At 38.8% G+C, this 16,448-nt stretch overlaps 1 protein-coding gene across 41 annotated transcripts in view; it reads left to right on the top strand.

Annotated features, from left to right (window-relative positions):
- MBTD1 (mbt domain containing 1) overlaps nucleotides 1-16,448 on the top strand; it is a 75,604-nt gene that overhangs the window by 31,157 nt on the left and 27,999 nt on the right. For 19 of the 41 annotated variants that reach the window (XR_002337183.1, XM_013981062.2, XM_021067220.1 and 16 more), the window contains 4 exons: nucleotides 1,009-1,148; nucleotides 2,438-2,552; nucleotides 4,430-4,515; nucleotides 15,556-15,673. Coding sequence is in view for 39 of the 41 variants with exons in the window: in XM_013981062.2 (XP_013836516.1) it covers nucleotides 1,009-1,148; nucleotides 2,438-2,552; nucleotides 4,430-4,515; nucleotides 15,556-15,673 (459 nt within the window). In the remaining 2 variants the exon portion in view is untranslated. Of the gene's footprint in view, nucleotides 1-1,008; nucleotides 2,553-4,429; nucleotides 4,516-12,697; nucleotides 12,817-15,555; nucleotides 15,674-16,448 lie in introns of those variants that run through there. The other 22 variants (XR_002337184.1, XM_021067229.1, XM_021067232.1 and 19 more) reach the window with 8 other exon arrangements.

The following is a 16,448-nucleotide window of genomic DNA, read 5'->3' as shown; positions in this document are numbered from 1 at the left end:
AAAAGACCAAAAAAAGAAAGAAAGAAAAGAAAAGAAAAAACAGTACGCAATTCCTCAAAAACTTTAATAGAACTACTGGGAGTGCCTGCCGTGGTACAGTAGGATCAGCAGCAGCTCTGCAGCTCCAGGACTTAGGGTCAATCCCCAGCCTGCACAGTGGGTTCAGGGATCTGGTGTTAATGCAGCTGTGTTGTAGGCCGCAGCTGTAGCTCAGATCTGATCTCTGGCCAAGGAGCTCCATATGCTTCCGGACAGCCAAAAATGGAAAAACAAATTAATAAAATGAAATAGGGAGTTCCCGTCGTGGCGCAGTGGTTAACGAATCCAACTAGGAACCATGAGGTTGCGGGTTCGGTCCCTGCCCTTGCTCAGTGGGTTAACGATCCGGCGTTGCCGTGAGCTGTGGTGTAGGTTGCAGACGCGGCTCGGATCCCGCGTTGCTGTGGCTCTGGCGTAGGCCGGTGGCTACAGCTCCGATTCGACCCCTAGCCTGGGAACCTCCATATGCCATGGGAGCAGCCCAAGAAATAGCAACAACAACAACAAAAAAGACAAAAAAAATAAAATAAAATAAAATAAAATAAAATAAAAATAGAACTGCCATATAATTAGCAATCCCACAACCTACGTAGTTTCTGTTTGAAGGAAACTTTTTAGGAGTTCCCATCATGGCTCAGTGGTAGTAACAAACCCTACTAGTATCCATGAGGACACAGGTTCACTCCCTGGCCTTGCTCAATGGGTTAAGGATCCAGCATTGCCATGAGCTGTGCTGTAGGTCTCAGACGTGGCCCAGATCCTGTGTTGCCGTGGCTGTGGCATAGGCTGGCAGCTGTAGCTCCAATTTAACTCCTAGCCTGGGAACTTCCATATGCCATAGATGTGGCCCTAAAAAAAACAAAAAAAAAAAAAAAATTAAAATCTTTGGATAATTGGAGAAGTTATTAAACCGTTAGATAAAAATCAGTTTTATGATTATAATACCAATGTTTTAATTTTGTTAATTAGCTACCTGTGAAATGTGTGGGATGGTTGGTGTGCGAGATGCTTTTTACTCTAAAACAAAGCGTTTCTGCAGTGTTTCATGTTCAAGAAGTTATTCGTCAAACTCCAAGAAGGCAAGCATTTTGGCCAGACTTCAGGTAACGGTACAGAAACCTTCTTATTCTTTATACCTGTTATTTCTATGGCTCTCACCGTTTATCTGTCATTTGATTGTGATTCACTGCACTCCACCTCTACCCAGTTGGCTAGTTATTTTGTATCCACACTTTTAAGAAATATGTGAGCCCCAGTGTTTTTTCATTCTATAAAATTGAATCAGCTGTTATAAATAGAGAAGGCGTACTATCCAAACTAAATTATGATTGTTGGTGTAAGTGAATTAAAATGTTTATCCCTTTTCTAAATAAGTATAAACATCTTCTTATGTACATAAATCGAGGCCACTTTCCCCCTTGTTTTCTTTTGGGTTAATACCAAAGTAGAAACTTTCATTGTTGGGGAAAAGTGATTTACCCTTTGGTTTTATTTTTCCACCATCTTTGGTTTGTACTTTTGATTGCAGCCCATTTGATAACTTGACCAAGTGTATTTGGTTAATACAACTAACCTTTTTGAAAACATTCGTAATACGAAAAGAAAATCATCCTTTATTTAATGTGTGTCAGTGCCTGCAAAATGACTGGAGATTTGACCTTTGACTAAGTTATACTACTGTAGCATAAAAACGACATTTTAAAGACATCACATAACTGATTTTTATAATATATTTTATGTGAGTGATCACATTTTTTAACTTTTCCTTTACTTTGTGATCATTACATAGCACTGAAAGGATTATTTAAATTCCCCAAATTAAGGAAATACATCACTTAGATGTATTTCTATATTTCAGATAGACAGTACCTAAAGATCCTGAGCAATGGTCTGTACCCAAATGGATGGCAGTTTGTCACACTGAATTTGGCCCATGATCATTTTGTCATTGATCTTTTGCGTTAGCACTAAAGGTATAAACCTGTCACTTGCTCTTTAAACATTAAATTATCTTCTCTTATCATATAAATAGCAATGCTTTGCAAGCTGCATGAGTGAATAACCACTGGTTTTATCTAGTATAAGAAGGAATCAATTATCTACCACAGCCTATTTTTAACTTTTTATGGGATATAATTTTTTATTAACATATTAATTTGCATATTGCTATTTTAGTCTATGCCAGCTCTGCTACCCATATTAGATATCTCCATTGTAGCAGAACTCCAGAAAACATTTCTCATGTTAAAATTCCTTGTATGTTTTCTTTGCTTTAATAATTTTCTAAACCCTCAATGTTACTTAAGCAGAATGAGTAGTACGCAGTCAAGTTAGTTTTTGGGTTTGGGGGTGGGGGGGATGATAAAGAATCCTATTTACTTAACTCTTCTTGTTTTAGGGTAAGCCTCCGACAAAGAAAGCAAAAGTTCTTCAGAAACAACCTTTAGTCGCTAAACTAGCCGCATATGCTCAGTATCAAGCTACCTTGCAAAACCAAGCAAAGACTAAAGCAGGTAATATTGGTGAATGTAGTAGAGGTGAAATATTTGACCCTGCTTCACCTACTTTTCTTTTTTTAGGGCTGCAAGTGTGGCATATGGAAGTTCCCAGGCTGGAAGTCGAATCAGAGCTGCAGCTGCCAGCCTACACCACAGCAGTTCAGGAACAGAGCTGGATTCTTAACCCACTGAGCGTGGTCAAGGATCGATCAAACCCAAGTTCTCTTGGATACTAGTCAGGTTCATTCATTACTGCTGAGCCACAGAAAGAACTCCAATTCATCTACTTTTTTTTTTTTTTTTTTTTTGTCTTTTTGCCTTTTCTTGGGCCGCTCCCACGGCATGTGGAGGTTCCCAGGCTAGGGGTCGAATCGGAGCTGTAGCTGCCGGCCTATGCCAGAGCCACAGCAACATGGGATCCGAGCCGTGTCTGCAACCTACACCACAGTTCATGGCAACGTCGGATCCTTGACCCACTGAGCGAGGCCAGGGATCAAACCCACAACCTCATGGTTCCTAGTTGGATTCGTTAACCACTGCACCACAACGGGAACTCCTAATTCATCTACTTTTAATTAATGACATTTTAAGTTTGGATTCCATTAACTAAGCTGTTTGTGTTGCCTATTTACACATTAAGACACTAGGCTTCCTGATAATGGTTTTGGTTTCAGTAAATTTTTCTGAAAGAGAATAGCTATGTTCACAAGTTACGGTGCTTTTGGCAATCTCGTTAATGTTTTTTATTTGGTGTATTTTGTTTTTTTAATGTACTGATCTTGGCTGTGGACAGTGGGAAACATTGTGGAGATAATGGACAAAGAAATGGGACATTTATTAGGCTTTAGAGGGATGGGGGAGAAGAGAGTAATAAGAGAAAGGACTGTTTTTAACAGAAGATTCTTAACAGGAGTGGAAAGGCAAGGGAATAAGTAGGAAGTAAGGCAGTGGAAAACCCTAGTGAAAGTATTAGGTAGGGGAGTTCCCTTCGTGGCCCAGTGGTTAACAAACCCGACTAGGATCCACGAGGATGCAGGTTCGATCCCTGGCCTTGCCCAGTGGGTTCAGGATCCAGAGTTGCCATGAGACATGGCTCGTATCCCGCATTGCTGTGCCTGTGGCATAAGCCAGCAGCTCTAGCTCTGATTCGACCTGGCCTGGGAATTTCTATATGCCATAAGTGCAGCCCTAAAAAGGCCAAAAAAAAAAAAAAAAAAAAAAAAAAGGTATTAGGGTGGTAGATACTAAATAGAAATCTCATTGGGGTGCGTGGTAGGAGCTTCGTGGGAATAAAACACAAGAGCAGCTAGAACAGCATTTGTTGTACCAAGTGTTTCTTCAGCTCTGGGCTCTTTTTTAAAAGTCTCTTGTAACTGCAGAACTCTTACTTCACTTCCCAAGGAGCATGTTGTATATAGAAGAATTAAACTGCTATTTGTGTTTGCAAATATGATAAATGTCAAAGTTCATGTTTGTTTAGAGACATTCTATCTTTACAGGAAAAAAAAAAAAACAACTTTTTTTTGAAGGTGATAAATTAAATCCGTGTAATTTCACATCTTAAAATAATAGCCTTCTTACCAAAAAAAAAAATCTGAGGAGTTTCCATCGTGGCTCAGCAGAAATGAATCTGACTAGCATCCATGAGGACACAGGTTCAAACCCTGGCCTCACTCAGTGGGTTAAGGATCTGGCGTTGCCGTGAGCTGTGGTGTAGGTCACAGACGTGGCTCAAATCTGGGATTGCTGTGGCTGTGGAGTAGGCCAGCAGTTACAGCTCTGATTGGACCCCTAGCCTGGGAACCTCCATGTGCTGCAGGTGAGGCCCTTTAAAAAAAGAAAGAAAGAAAAGACGTGAAAACTATAATATATCTAAATTTATTTTATTTCAGCAGCAGTCTCCATGGAAGGTTTCAGCTGGGGTAACTACATCAATAGCAATAGCTTTATAGCAGCTCCAGTTACCTGCTTTAAACATGTGAGTATCAAATTTCTCACCCAGTGAATTGCTTAGTCCTTGTTTCAGTCTGAAAGCACAATAACTTTAAGTATCTTATCCTTAAAAGGTCTTCATTTTATAAATCATAATGGAAATTTTTTAGTAATTATTATACTTATTAATAGTTAACTTCTTGAAGTTTTATAAATAAAAGGTTCCCATAAAGACATTGCAAGTTGAAGTTATTTTAAACAGGGAAAGGTACTAGTCTTATTCAGTTTTCATAATAAGTTGAACCATATAAAATTATTGGTTTTGCATTATCATATTGGAGCCTTATAATATTCAACCTCGTAGAAATCATCCATTATATTGATGTTACCTACATTTTTTTTGTCTTTTTAGGGCCACACCTGCAGCATATGGAGATTGCCAGGCTGGGGTCTACTCGGAGCTGTTGCTGCTGGCCTGCACCACAGCCTCAGCAATGCAGAATCTGAGCCGCGTCTGAACTACACTATGGCTCACAGCAGTGCCAGATCCTTAATCCACTGAGTGAAACCGGGGATTGAACCCGATTTCTCATGGATGCTAGTCGGGTTTGTAACCCACTGAGCCACAATGGCAACTCCCAGTTACCTACATTTTGGTGATTTGACCTACTATTTGAGAAAAGATCTAGTTTTATTTTGTCACTCAATGTAAAATCACAAAAACAAAGAACTATTAGTAGGATAGTATTGTGGGCTGAAATTACCTTTTGCAAGGTAATCTTTTTAAGGAGTAGATTGTGACCGAATGTCTGAAGTAATTTAAGAATTATGTTAAAAATGTATCTAATGACAAGTTATTTCCTTGTGATTTCATTTCTTTTGATTCAGTCATCTGTGGTTAATTCTCTTCAATACTTTGTTATACCCGACTACAAGTTTGATTTATGTTTAAAGATATTATCTGCTACTGGTCATGTATAAGAAGAAAAGACAATTTAGAAAATTAATGAATGTGGAGTTCCTGTTGTGGCTCAGAGGTAACAAACCCGACTAGTATCCATGAGGACATGGGTTCGATCCTTGGCCTTGCTCAGTGGGTTAAGGATCCGGTGTTGCCATGAGCTGTGGTGTGGGTCACAGACACAGGTACAACTCAGACCCCGTATTGCTGTGCCTGTGGCATAGGCCAGCAGCTGCAGCTTCCATTCTCCCCCTAGCCAGGATCTTCTATATGCCGTAGATTTGACCTTAAAAAGGAAGAAAGAAAAGAAAATTAACGAATGAAATTTTGTTTACGTTTAACATTTTAATTTGGGACTTTACTGTTAAATAACAGCATGTAAACAAATCAAAGGTTGAGTTCTTGCTCTGGAAATCTTCATGAATTTTCTTCATTCCTGGCCAGTAAAGGATTTTAATCAAGGCCAAACGTATTAACTCAGTGGTAGAGATACAAATGAAAGCCAAGTTCATTCATTTGTTAGTTTTCTTTCTTGAAAGTACAGGTGTTAAGTCCTTAGTCAGTGGCATGCTGACTATCTAAACCAACCTAAGTGGAATCTTAGATACTTTATCTCAGTGTTTAATAGCTAATATATTTTATTGTTTTATTGATAGTAATGTCACTTTTGTAGGTAAATTTAATACATGGCAGCAGCAGCTTTCATGAAAACTACAGAGCAAATCTTTAATTCTCTTCTCTTAGAATAGTTCTTTTTTGTATTAAGAAGCTCAGAATTAGATAAGTACTCAGTTATAACACTTTCATCCCAGATTCCTGAATAGGAATTTGTCTATTGTCTTCTGAACAGCCTTTATCTTTTATCCTATCTTTATTTTAATATTTTGTTTTTTTATGTCCTAATATCATAAGCCATGCAAGCTATTAAGTAGTCAATATTTTTAAAATAGCATTTCACAATCCCCAGAATATGTTTTGTTTCATGTCTGTGTCTTTGGATAGTAATATTAAAAGTTCTTTGCAAGAACATCTCTATTATAATGAAATTGATTTTGTATTTGACTTAGCTTTTTGTTTTGTTTTGTTTTGTTTTTTGTTTTTTTGTCTTTTTAGGGCTGTACCTGCGGCATATGGAGGTTCCCAGGCTAGGGGTCGACTCGGAGCTGTAGCAGCCCACCTACGCCACAGTCACAGCAGCGCAGGATCTGAGCCACGTCTGCAATCTACACCACAGCTCACGGCAGTGCCGTTTCCTTAACCCACTGAGCAAGGCCAGGGATTGAACCCGCAACCTCATGGTTACTACTCAGGTTCATTAACCACTGAGCAACAATGGGAACGCCTGACTTTGCTTTTTTAAGATTAAAATGTTCTGTCATATGTAATCATATATTCTATCATATAGAATAGGTAGCCAGCCTTAGTTGTGTAATTACTAATGATACTGCGGAACTTCCTCTTTCTCACTCAGAAGCAAGGCATTTGTCACCCAGTGCTGTCCTGCTTCACTCCTCTTCCTCCTCCTTACCAAATAGAAAACATTTTATATGGGTAATGTCTTAGTACATTTCAGTACAAAATAAGTTTGCTTTGTTGCTTTAACCAGCATCTTCATTTGAAGCCATTTGGTTTAGGATGTCAGACTTGATGCTGTACTTGATTTTGTCCTTTAGAGTTGAGTCTTCATGGTTCTCCCCCAGATAGTTTTCGCTGTCTCTAAGGAGAGTTACAGGCTTTAGCTTTAGAAACTCTATTGCCGGGAATGGCTGCAGGCACACAGTCCTGCCTCGAGTCATCAGTCTTCTAACACTTGATGCCTGCTCTAACACCAGTTCATCAGTAGGGCCCCTTCCTTCAGATTCTACATCTGCTCTACCTCCAAGTTGAGCACAGGTTGGGAGCCTTTCCCTGTTCCTAGGGGATTCTTTTTTCAAATATCATGTTTAAAAACATTCAATACGTAACATGAAAACCGAGCTATTCTAGTTAAACCAGGATTTGGGGTGAGGGGCACTGTGATAGCCTTAACTACCTTGCTTCTTTAACATAACCCCTTCTGCAGTAAGGACGTCAGGTGAGTATGTTTTCCAGCACTTAAATTTGATTGTGATTAGTTGTAAACCATACAATTTCAGTAGAATTACTCTTTTCCATGGTCTGTCTTTAAGTTTCTTGAAAGTTTCTGCAGAGTATATCATAGAATGATATTCTCTTTGATTATTGCTATAATTGTGCATAAAGGTTTATTCTCAATCACTGTTACCACAATGACATTTTTAATAATTATCAGTGGAAATGGAGCCCAGGTGTCGTTAAATATATCAACTTAGAAATCTGTATATTATGATTGCTATATACTGATAAAGCTTTCATTTTTATCTAGGTACAAGTTTTCAGACTTCTTTTTTTCCTAAGCATTACAATTCTGCTTCTCCCTAATAACATAGATAGGATAAGGGGACGCTATGCTGATTGGTCTGGCAGTAGTAGGGTTTGGCTTGAGCCCTGGTCCTTGACCCCTGGCTTTCTCTTGGCAGTCTCTGAGGTTGGAAACCACTGAATTAGGCAATATCAAATAAATCCTAAATCATATGGTCACAAAGCCATAAGCTATCTTTAAAATTATTACTTTACCTCTTACTACTTTTTTCAGTTACTATATTGAAATTTTCAACTTTGGACTTTAACTTGCTCTTCTCTGTGCAGTTGTTTTGGTTTTTTTTTTTTTTTTTTTTTAAAAAGCATAATTTTAAATGTAGCCCCTATTGGAAAAACAGTCCTTTGTTTGCCCTTTACTTACACAGCTCTACTATGCAGTACTTCTGATACCAGATGTGTGGCATTTCTCTGACACCAGTTGGATGTCCTGTCATTTAGTTCAGTTCTGACACTATCCGGAATTAGCATCAGATCCCATCAGATTAAGGGCACAGTCCCACAAGGGGACTGAGACACTAGTTGCAAGTACCACATTGTCACCTATACTTCTAATGTATCGGCTATAGATCAGGATTCCCATGTCCCCTTCCTTGGGTTTGATAATCTGCTGGAATGGCTTGCAGAATCCAGGGATACACTTAAGTTTACTGGTTTGTTATTGTCTTTTGTCCTTTTTTTTTTTTTTTTTTTTTTTTTTTAAGGTCCACACATGCACCATGTGGAGGTTCCCAAGCTAGGGGTCAGATCAGAGCTGCAGCTGCTGGCCTACACCACAGCCACAGCGACTCGGGATCCGACCCCTGTCTTCGACCTATACTGTAGGTCACAGCAACGCCAGGTTCTTAACCCACTGAGCAAGGCCAGGGATCAAACCCATGTCCCCATGGATACTAGTTGGGTTCGTTAACCACTGAGCCATGATGGGAACTCCTTACTGGCTTATTATTAAGAGTATAATTAAAGGAGCTCCATCTGTGGTGCAGTGGGATCACTGGCTGCATCTTGGGAGCACTGGGATGCAGGTTTGATCCTCAGCCCAGCACAGTGGGTTAAGGATCCAGTGTTGGTTCAGCTGCAGCTTGGGTTTCGACGGTGGCTCAGATCTGATCCCTGACCCAGGAGCTCCATATGTTTTGGGGTGACCAAAAGAAAAAAAAGGATGTAATTTTTAAAAATAGAGATGAACAGCCAGATGAAGAGCTATATGTAAGGTCAGGTATGTGAGAAGAGGCAGAGTTTCCATGCCCTTTCCACACACACTCTCCTAGCACATTTATTCATCCATCAACACAGAAGCTCTCCAAACCCTGTATGTTGGGATTTTTATGGAGGCTTCATCACATTGGCATAATGGGTCATTAACTCAGTCTCTAGCTCCTCTCCCTTTCCTGGAAGATGGTTAATGTGGCTGAAAGTTCCAGGCTTCTAATCACTCTTTGATCTGTGTTGTGACCAACTCCCATGCTGAAGCTTTCTAGGGGCCTGCAAAGAGTTGCCTCATTAGAACAAAACAGGAATTCCCATTGTGGCTCAGCTGATTAAGAACCTGACATAGTGTCCATGAAGATGCAGGTTCTATCTCTGGCCTCACTCAGTCAGTTAAGGATCGGTCGCAGATGCAGTTGGGATCTGATGTTGCTGTGGCACAAATCTCAGCCAGTTCAGACCCCTAGCCTAGGAACTTACATATGCTGCAGGTGTGACCATTAAAAAAAAAAAAAAAAATTCTTAAGGATATAAAAGCTCTGTGTCAGGAATAAGGGTCGAAGATCAAATATTAGAAGAAAAGATATGTGAGGTTCTCTTATCACTTAGGAAGTCATGAAGGTTTTAAGAGCTCTGTGGTGGAACAGACCAAAGACCAAGATGTATTTTTTCTATTATTTCACAATCCCTAAAAGCGGTAACTATATCTTTCCTAATCGTGGGAAAATCTCCAAAGTACTGCTGCAGTACTACGTGCCAGTTAGGTACATTGTACACATTAATGAAATTCACAGGTTGCTTTCTTCTACTGGTAATTTATGTTGAACCCAAGAGAGCCTCCAGTTGATCTAGTTGTATGCAGAGTATTTAGCTTTAGAGTAGTCTTAATTTTTTTTCACTAAGTAGTCTTTTAAATTGTAGCATTCCTATTTTTGCCATTATTTGCCTTGTAAGATATTTCTTTTCTAAGCATTACAGCACAGGCCAAAATCTGCTAATATCAAGTATACGTAAATCATACAAAAGCTACAATCATATTCCTTTAGTTATATATTTACAAACTTCAGATTTCTTTGGTTGATACCTGGACTATATACTCTAATGTCTTGATACTGTCATTACTAAAACCAGAAATGTAATCATCCTACTGTTTCTTCCCTTAAAAATAGTTGTAGTTATGTCTTTTTTTTAAAAAGGGTCCTTTGCACACATGCATGCCATAGCTTTAGAGCTGAGTTTACCGTAATAGTTCATCCTGCCTTCACAGATATCACCTGGTATTGCTTACATGAAATTTTCTAATCCTCTTTCGTACCTGACCTGTACACCGGCTGTTTTGAAGGGGAGAAGATTATCCATATTTCTTTGCAACATGTATTACAAATATATTTGGGGGTTTAAAGGTAAAAACAAAAGCCCTTTGTTTATGTATGTGCAGTAACAAGTTTATAGTAAAACTCATCTATTTATTTCTCGGGTATATGTTTATTAATAAAACAGTCTCTTTCAAATAAAATTGTTTTTTTTTCCCTAACCTTAACCATACATACATAACTCCGTTAAAAATTAAGTAAATATGGAAATTCCCATCACAGCTCAGCAATTAATGAACCCGACTAGTATCCATGAGGACTTGGGTTCAATCCCTGACCTCATTCAGTGGGTTAAGAATCCAGCGTTGCCGTGAGCTGTGGTGTAGGTCTGAGACGTGGCTCAGATCACGAGTTGCTGTGGCTGTGATATGGGTTGGCAGCTATAGCTCTGACTTGACCCCTAGCCTAGGGTGTGGCCCTAAAAAGACAAAAGACAAAAAAAAAAGGAAATGTAATTTTGCGTCCATTTTAACTAAAGTAAGAATCTTCAGTATGTCATCCTAGATTGCAGAATTTCTTTCTGATGGAAATAAAACTTAGTTTCTGGCACATGTTATTACTTCACATTTATTTAGCTATCGTGAATGTTGCCACAAAATAGATTGTCTGCAGAAAAGCAGTGGACTCTAATATAATAAAAGCCACTTGTTTGTTTTTTGTTTGGGGGGTTTTTTTGGCCACACCTACAGCATATGGAAGTTCCCAAGCCAGGGATCAAACCCATGCCACAGCAGTGAGTTGAGCCACTGCAGTGACAATGCTGGATCCTTAACCTGCTGTGCCACAAGGGAACTCCTAAAAATCCCTTGGTTTTTTGGTTTGTTTGTTCATTTTTGTCTTTTTAGAGCCACACTCATGGCACATGGAAGTTTCCAGGCTAGGGGTCGAATTGGAGCTATAGCCACTGGCCTATGCCACAGCCACAGCAACTTGGGATCCACGCAGAGACTGTGACCTACACTACAGCTCATGGCAACGCCGGATCCTTAAACCACTGAGTGAGGCCAGGAATCGAACCTCCCTCCTCATGGATACTAGTCAGATTCGTTTACACTGAACCACAACGGGAACTCCCCAAAATCACTTGTTTTAAGGAAACCTTAAATAATCTAGGTTTATTTTCATTTAAATTATAGACTTTTATTAAATTATAGATTCAGTGGGTTTTTTTTTTTTGTATTATAGACTTTTATGGCTTGCAGATTTGTAACCACTGCTTCCTGTTTCTTTTTACATACACTAGCATTTCCTCATTCTTAATCTTTCTCTCACCCCAAGCATCCCATTTTCTTTTTCTCTTCTCTTTTCTTTTTTTTTTAGCACTGCACCCACAGCATATGGAAGTTCCCAGGCTAGGGGTCGAATTGGAACTGCAGCCACCAGCCTACGCCACAGCCACAGCAATGCCAGATCTAAGCCGTGTCTGCGACCTACACTGCAGCTCATGGCAACGCTGGATCCTTAACCCACTGAGCAAGGCCAGGGATCAAACCCGCATCCTCATGGGTACTAGTCAGGTTTGTTACCTCTGAGCCACACAGAAACTCCCCATTTTCCTTTTGTACTCTCCTTGTACTCCCCATCTCCCTGCTGACACTACCCTAAAGAATAGTTTCTGTTATCAAACCAAAAGGTGAGTGGACTTTCTGGAGACATGCGAAACAATTTTTTTTTTTTTTTTTTTTCTGTTTCTACTTCCTATCAATTCCAGCAAATAGTATTTAGGAGTTCTAATTTCTTTCTAGTTAATCTTTTATAATGTTTTCTCCCCTTTTTAGCCAAATAATAGTTTGTCTTTACTAGATGAACTTTAGTAATCATATGCCTACTAGTCAAAGTATTTCAGTGGTGGCTTTTTGTATATTCGCCAGATCATTATTGGGTTCAGTTCCTCTTGGTTACCTATGTGCACCTTCAAGGATAACCTCTGCCTGCTTAACGTCTTTGTCACTATTGAAGATTGAGTGTGATTATCAAAAGTTATAGGTGGTCAGCTCTATGGAGGGAAATCTGTATTTCTGTCATAAAGCATCGTGTACAGTGTGTCAGCCCTCTGAGAGTAAATAGTAGCCATCTGGGCTATTGGACTATCTGAGAATGTTCTTGAAGTACAGAAAAAAATAAGACATCCCACCCAGTTACTTTCCTATAGACAGACAGGTGGAGATTTTCATACATTTGCATTGGGGAGCCCTCAACATTTGGATTTGGCCGTGTCCTGCAGGACCTGATGACAGCTTACCTTGCAGGGAAGGAGAGTCGCTCCCACATAGCCCTCACGAGTGGTCCTGGAGCAGGAAGTGGTGAAGCAGATCTTCCTGGTTTGGGAGGAACCTGAGGTGGACCTCTCTCGTCCTGAGTCTGGAAGGTAAATTTGTTGTTACCTGTAAATTATGGTTCTGCTAGTTCATGCTATGCCAATCCAGACTTTCAGAGGTATCCCTCCTGCCAGCAAGAGAAGACAGATGACTTGGATGAAGATGGCTCTCAAGCCCTGGGTCATTTAGTCTTCCACACTTAAGAATATTCGTTTTAAGCAAAAGGGCAGATATATCTATGAAATTACTTTATTATTTCAACACATTGAGCACATACTATGCAATGACTGTGGTGCTCTTTTTTTGTTACTGGTTTTGTTTCTTCATTTTTCTTCTTAGAGTGAATCATATGGATTGGTTTAAGAGGGCCTAGCAGAACCACAACCTTACAGGCAAGAACAAATGTCACTTTCTGCTACTTTCTCCTATACCAATCCAGACTGTAGGGACCAAAACATAACATCCCCCACTAAAATGACCATTAACTTTATTTTTTAAGTTACACCTATTTTCCTTAATAAAATGTGACTAAAAGTTGTTTTCTCCAAACAATCGAAAAGATTTTTTAAAAGGTCAGTGTGACATTGTCATATTTAGCTCAAAAGGGAGTCAGTCCTATGTGCCAAATTCACTTAGCAGTGTGCTAACAAACCCGCAACTTGTCAGCATAACCATGCCTCTTCCTTCTCAATGAAGAAGAAAGCCCATTCCACAAGATTTGGCAGCCGAACAAAGAGGGATGGATATCCTACTTTAATGCATACATTTCACTGCATCTGTCTGCTCTAACTGGTTCATCCTCACAGAAATTAATACACAGTCTTTGTGTTGATACCCTATATTCTTTCCAGCCTCTCCTTTTCTGATCATATCTGCTGGCAATAGGGATGGCCCTACAGTCTAGAATGATATAGGGGGAGACAGCAGAACCTGAAGAGTCCATTCTTTCAATTTAAAAATAGCAGAAAAGGGTAGACCTAATGGATGTATTATTTTTTGCGCAGCTTAGGAAGATAGTTATGTGTATCCTTCCAGAATCACAAATAGTTGAGATAGGCCACTGTCTCCAGGTGACTGAAGAGTATTCTTTACTTGATACTTAAAGCAATAGCCATAAGTTGACTCTGTGTTTAGTATCCTAGTTCAGTATCATTTGACATTTTCTTCCTCTCCTTCAGAAATTCCATAAACTATTGAGAGCATAGGGGTTGAGTAATGTTTTAGGCAATCCTCCTGTGGGATTATCATCCACCAAAGTATGAGCAGCCTTGCATGGAAGACATGTGCCCAGTGTCTTGATGGACTAGTGTGTATTAACTCTTAGATATCTTTATTTACTCATCTTTGAGCTATTTGTCTTTTCCTGATCTGTTCATATTATCAGGCCTTTTATAACATTCCCTAATCTTTTTCTCTGTGGTCAAGGTTCTAAATTATGTTTAATAAAGAGCTCATTATCAGAGTTCCCCCATGGCTCAGCAGGTTAAGGATCCAGCAGTGTCACTGCTATGGCTCTGGTTACAGCTGTGGCACAGGTTCGATCCCTGGCCCAGGAATTTCTGCATGCCGCAGGCACAGCCAAAAAGCTGGTTATCAAGGGCTGTAGAGACTGATGTTGTAAGCATTTAAATTCCTAAATTTAGGAGTTCTCATTGTGGCTCAGCAATAACACACCCGACAAGTATCCATGAGGATGGAGGTTCGATCCCTAACCTCGCTCAGTTGGTTAAGGATCTGGTTTGCCATGAGCTGTGGTATAGGTTGCAGACACGGCTCGGATCCAGAGTTGCGATGGCTGTGGCATAAGCTGGCAACTACAGCTCCAATTCGACCCCTATCCTGGGAACTTCCATTTGCCACGGATACGGCCCTAAAAAGACAAAAAAAAAAAAGCTAAATTCACTTATTTGGTTTAATTCACCATTGCATAAACTCTTATTAATTGCAAATTACCTCAAATTTAAGAATTAAAATATAATAGAAGTTGTAACTTGGGAGCATATAACAGATTTTGGAAAACCCCTTCATGATATTTAATCATTTTCTGAATCCCCATCTTAATAGTTTGTGTGCAGACCATTTATTACCAGATCTAACATTGAAAATTTTCTCTTTGTTTATAGTAATTCTTGCAGAAGAAATTTTGAAATAATAAATTACTTAATTTACCATGGTATGATTCTTTAAAAACTCTTCAACTCCATCTTTTTAATAATTATCTGGTGCTTTTGCCATAGGTCTGTTTTAACAGACTGTAAATCTAGTCTATGAATTAACTTAAGTTGAAAATATAGGTAACTAATCTTCATTTCTCTGTGTCATTGGAAACCACATTGCTGACTGGAATTATCTTTCTTCTTGCTCTTTGAATAGATCTTTTAGAATTAGAGGTTAAGGTAAAGTACATTCATTTAGTTCATATTAAAAATAATGAATGTCTTAAGTCACTTTTTTCCTGTGATACCTATTATCAAGTTTGTGATTTGGCTTTTGCAAAAATTGGTACTCAAGTTTTGTATTAGGGGAATATTGAATTTTGAACTTGATGTGAATCTCTTCTGATACATGTGGCTTCTCTTGAACATCTCGAGCTTGTCCCTAACACCAGCTTTTTCCAAATAGGATTCTGTGAAAAAGGAAATAACAGTTACATTTTTAGAGAAAAATGAATGAATTAAATGATATTTTTAGTTTAATTTTTCCATGATTGATGGTAATGCTTGATTTTGAATGATGTATTTCAGGCTTTTATTTAATAAGATGATAATTTAATAATTTTTATATGACAGGCACCCATGGGGACCTGCTGGGGTGATATCTCAGAAAATGTGAGAGTAGAAGTTCCCAATACAGACTGCAGCCTACCTACCAAAGTCTTCTGGATTGCTGGAATTGTAAAATTAGCAGGTGAAAAGCATGCATAATAATTTACTAAAAACGTCAATTATATTTGTAACTTATAAGAAAACATGTTTGTAAATTTTCAAATATTGCCAAATAAGTATGATATAGGGCAGAAGTTAGCATTATTTTTTTCTATAAAGGACCATACAATAAATGGAATTCCCATTGTAGCTCAGCAGTAGTGAACCCAGCTAGTATCCATGAGGACATGGTTTGATCCCTGGCCCCACTCAGTGGATTAAAGATCCAGCATTGCCTTGAACTATGATGTAGTTCACAGACATGGCTTGGATCTGGTGTGGCTATGGCTGTGATATAAGCTGGCAGCTGCAGCTCCAACTCAACCCCTAGCCTAGGAATTTTCATATGCTGCAGGTGTGGCCCTAAAAAATTTTTTTAAATAAAATTTTTTTTTAAAGACCAGACAATAAATATTTTCAGCTTTATGGACAATAAAATCTCTGTCACAACATTTAACTCTACTGTCATAGCATAGAAGCAGCTTTAGCAATACATAAATGAATAGGCATGGCTGTGTTCTAGTAAAACTTTATTTATGGGCACTGATATTTGAATTGCATATAATTGTTACATATCATTATATTATTTTATCTGTTTATTTTCAACCATTTAAAAATGTAAAAGCCATACTTAGATGACAGACTGAAAAATAAAAGATAGCAGGCAGTAGGCCAGATCTGTGGGCCATATATAATTTACCAGCCCCTGGTAAGGGGAAGTACTTTGCATAGTAATAAAAAATTGAAGTACTAAAAAA

This window comes from Sus scrofa, chromosome 12 (assembly GCF_000003025.6).
Source record: "Sus scrofa isolate TJ Tabasco breed Duroc chromosome 12, Sscrofa11.1, whole genome shotgun sequence".
In the NCBI taxonomy this organism is placed as follows: domain Eukaryota; kingdom Metazoa; phylum Chordata; class Mammalia; order Artiodactyla; family Suidae; genus Sus; species Sus scrofa.
Note: the sequence above shows the minus strand (reverse complement) of the source record. Positions and strands in the feature narration are given on the sequence as shown.